Here is a 395-nt window from a genome sequence, read left to right on the forward strand (position 1 = left end):
CCACGAAGTGCTGTCCAAGTGCCACGAAGTGCTGCCCAAGTACCTCGAAGTGCTGCCCAAGAACCATGAAGTGCTATTCGAGAACCACGAAGTGCTATCCAAGAAGCACGAAGCGCTGCGCTGCCCAAGTACAACAAGGTGCATCTTTGTACACCACATCATATTAAAGCATGAAACATGGTTCTTCTATACTTGAAGTATGTCCAATGCGTACCTGCACTATTCAAGCGCTGACTCTTCCCCTGGGGGTCTCATCTGCCAACTTTGTCTTTGACAAGCGTCCCAGGTCTGACTGAGCACGTCGAGGTAGAGTTCTGTTTATTGCGGTCAATACAAGGTGCTCACATGGCCGGGCCACCTTTCAGCGCTGCCCACACCAGAGCATATATGGTTGA

General features: G+C 50.6%; 1 protein-coding gene across 1 annotated transcript in view; it reads right to left on the bottom strand.

Moving 5' to 3' along the window:
- Positions 1–327: 327 nt before the first annotated feature.
- The window catches only part of SDRG_07827 (hypothetical protein), a gene marked incomplete at its 3' end in the record, with an annotated part of 2,447 nt that continues 2,379 nt past the window's right edge, over positions 328–395 (bottom strand). Inside the window, exon 2 of the mRNA XM_008613683.1 lies at positions 328–367. Within this exon, the coding sequence (XP_008611905.1) occupies positions 328–367 (40 nt within the window). The remainder of the gene's footprint in view (positions 368–395) is intronic.

Source organism: Saprolegnia diclina (genome assembly GCF_000281045.1).
Source record: "Saprolegnia diclina VS20 unplaced genomic scaffold supercont1.23, whole genome shotgun sequence".
Taxonomy (NCBI): Eukaryota; Oomycota; class Saprolegniomycetes; order Saprolegniales; family Saprolegniaceae; genus Saprolegnia; species Saprolegnia diclina.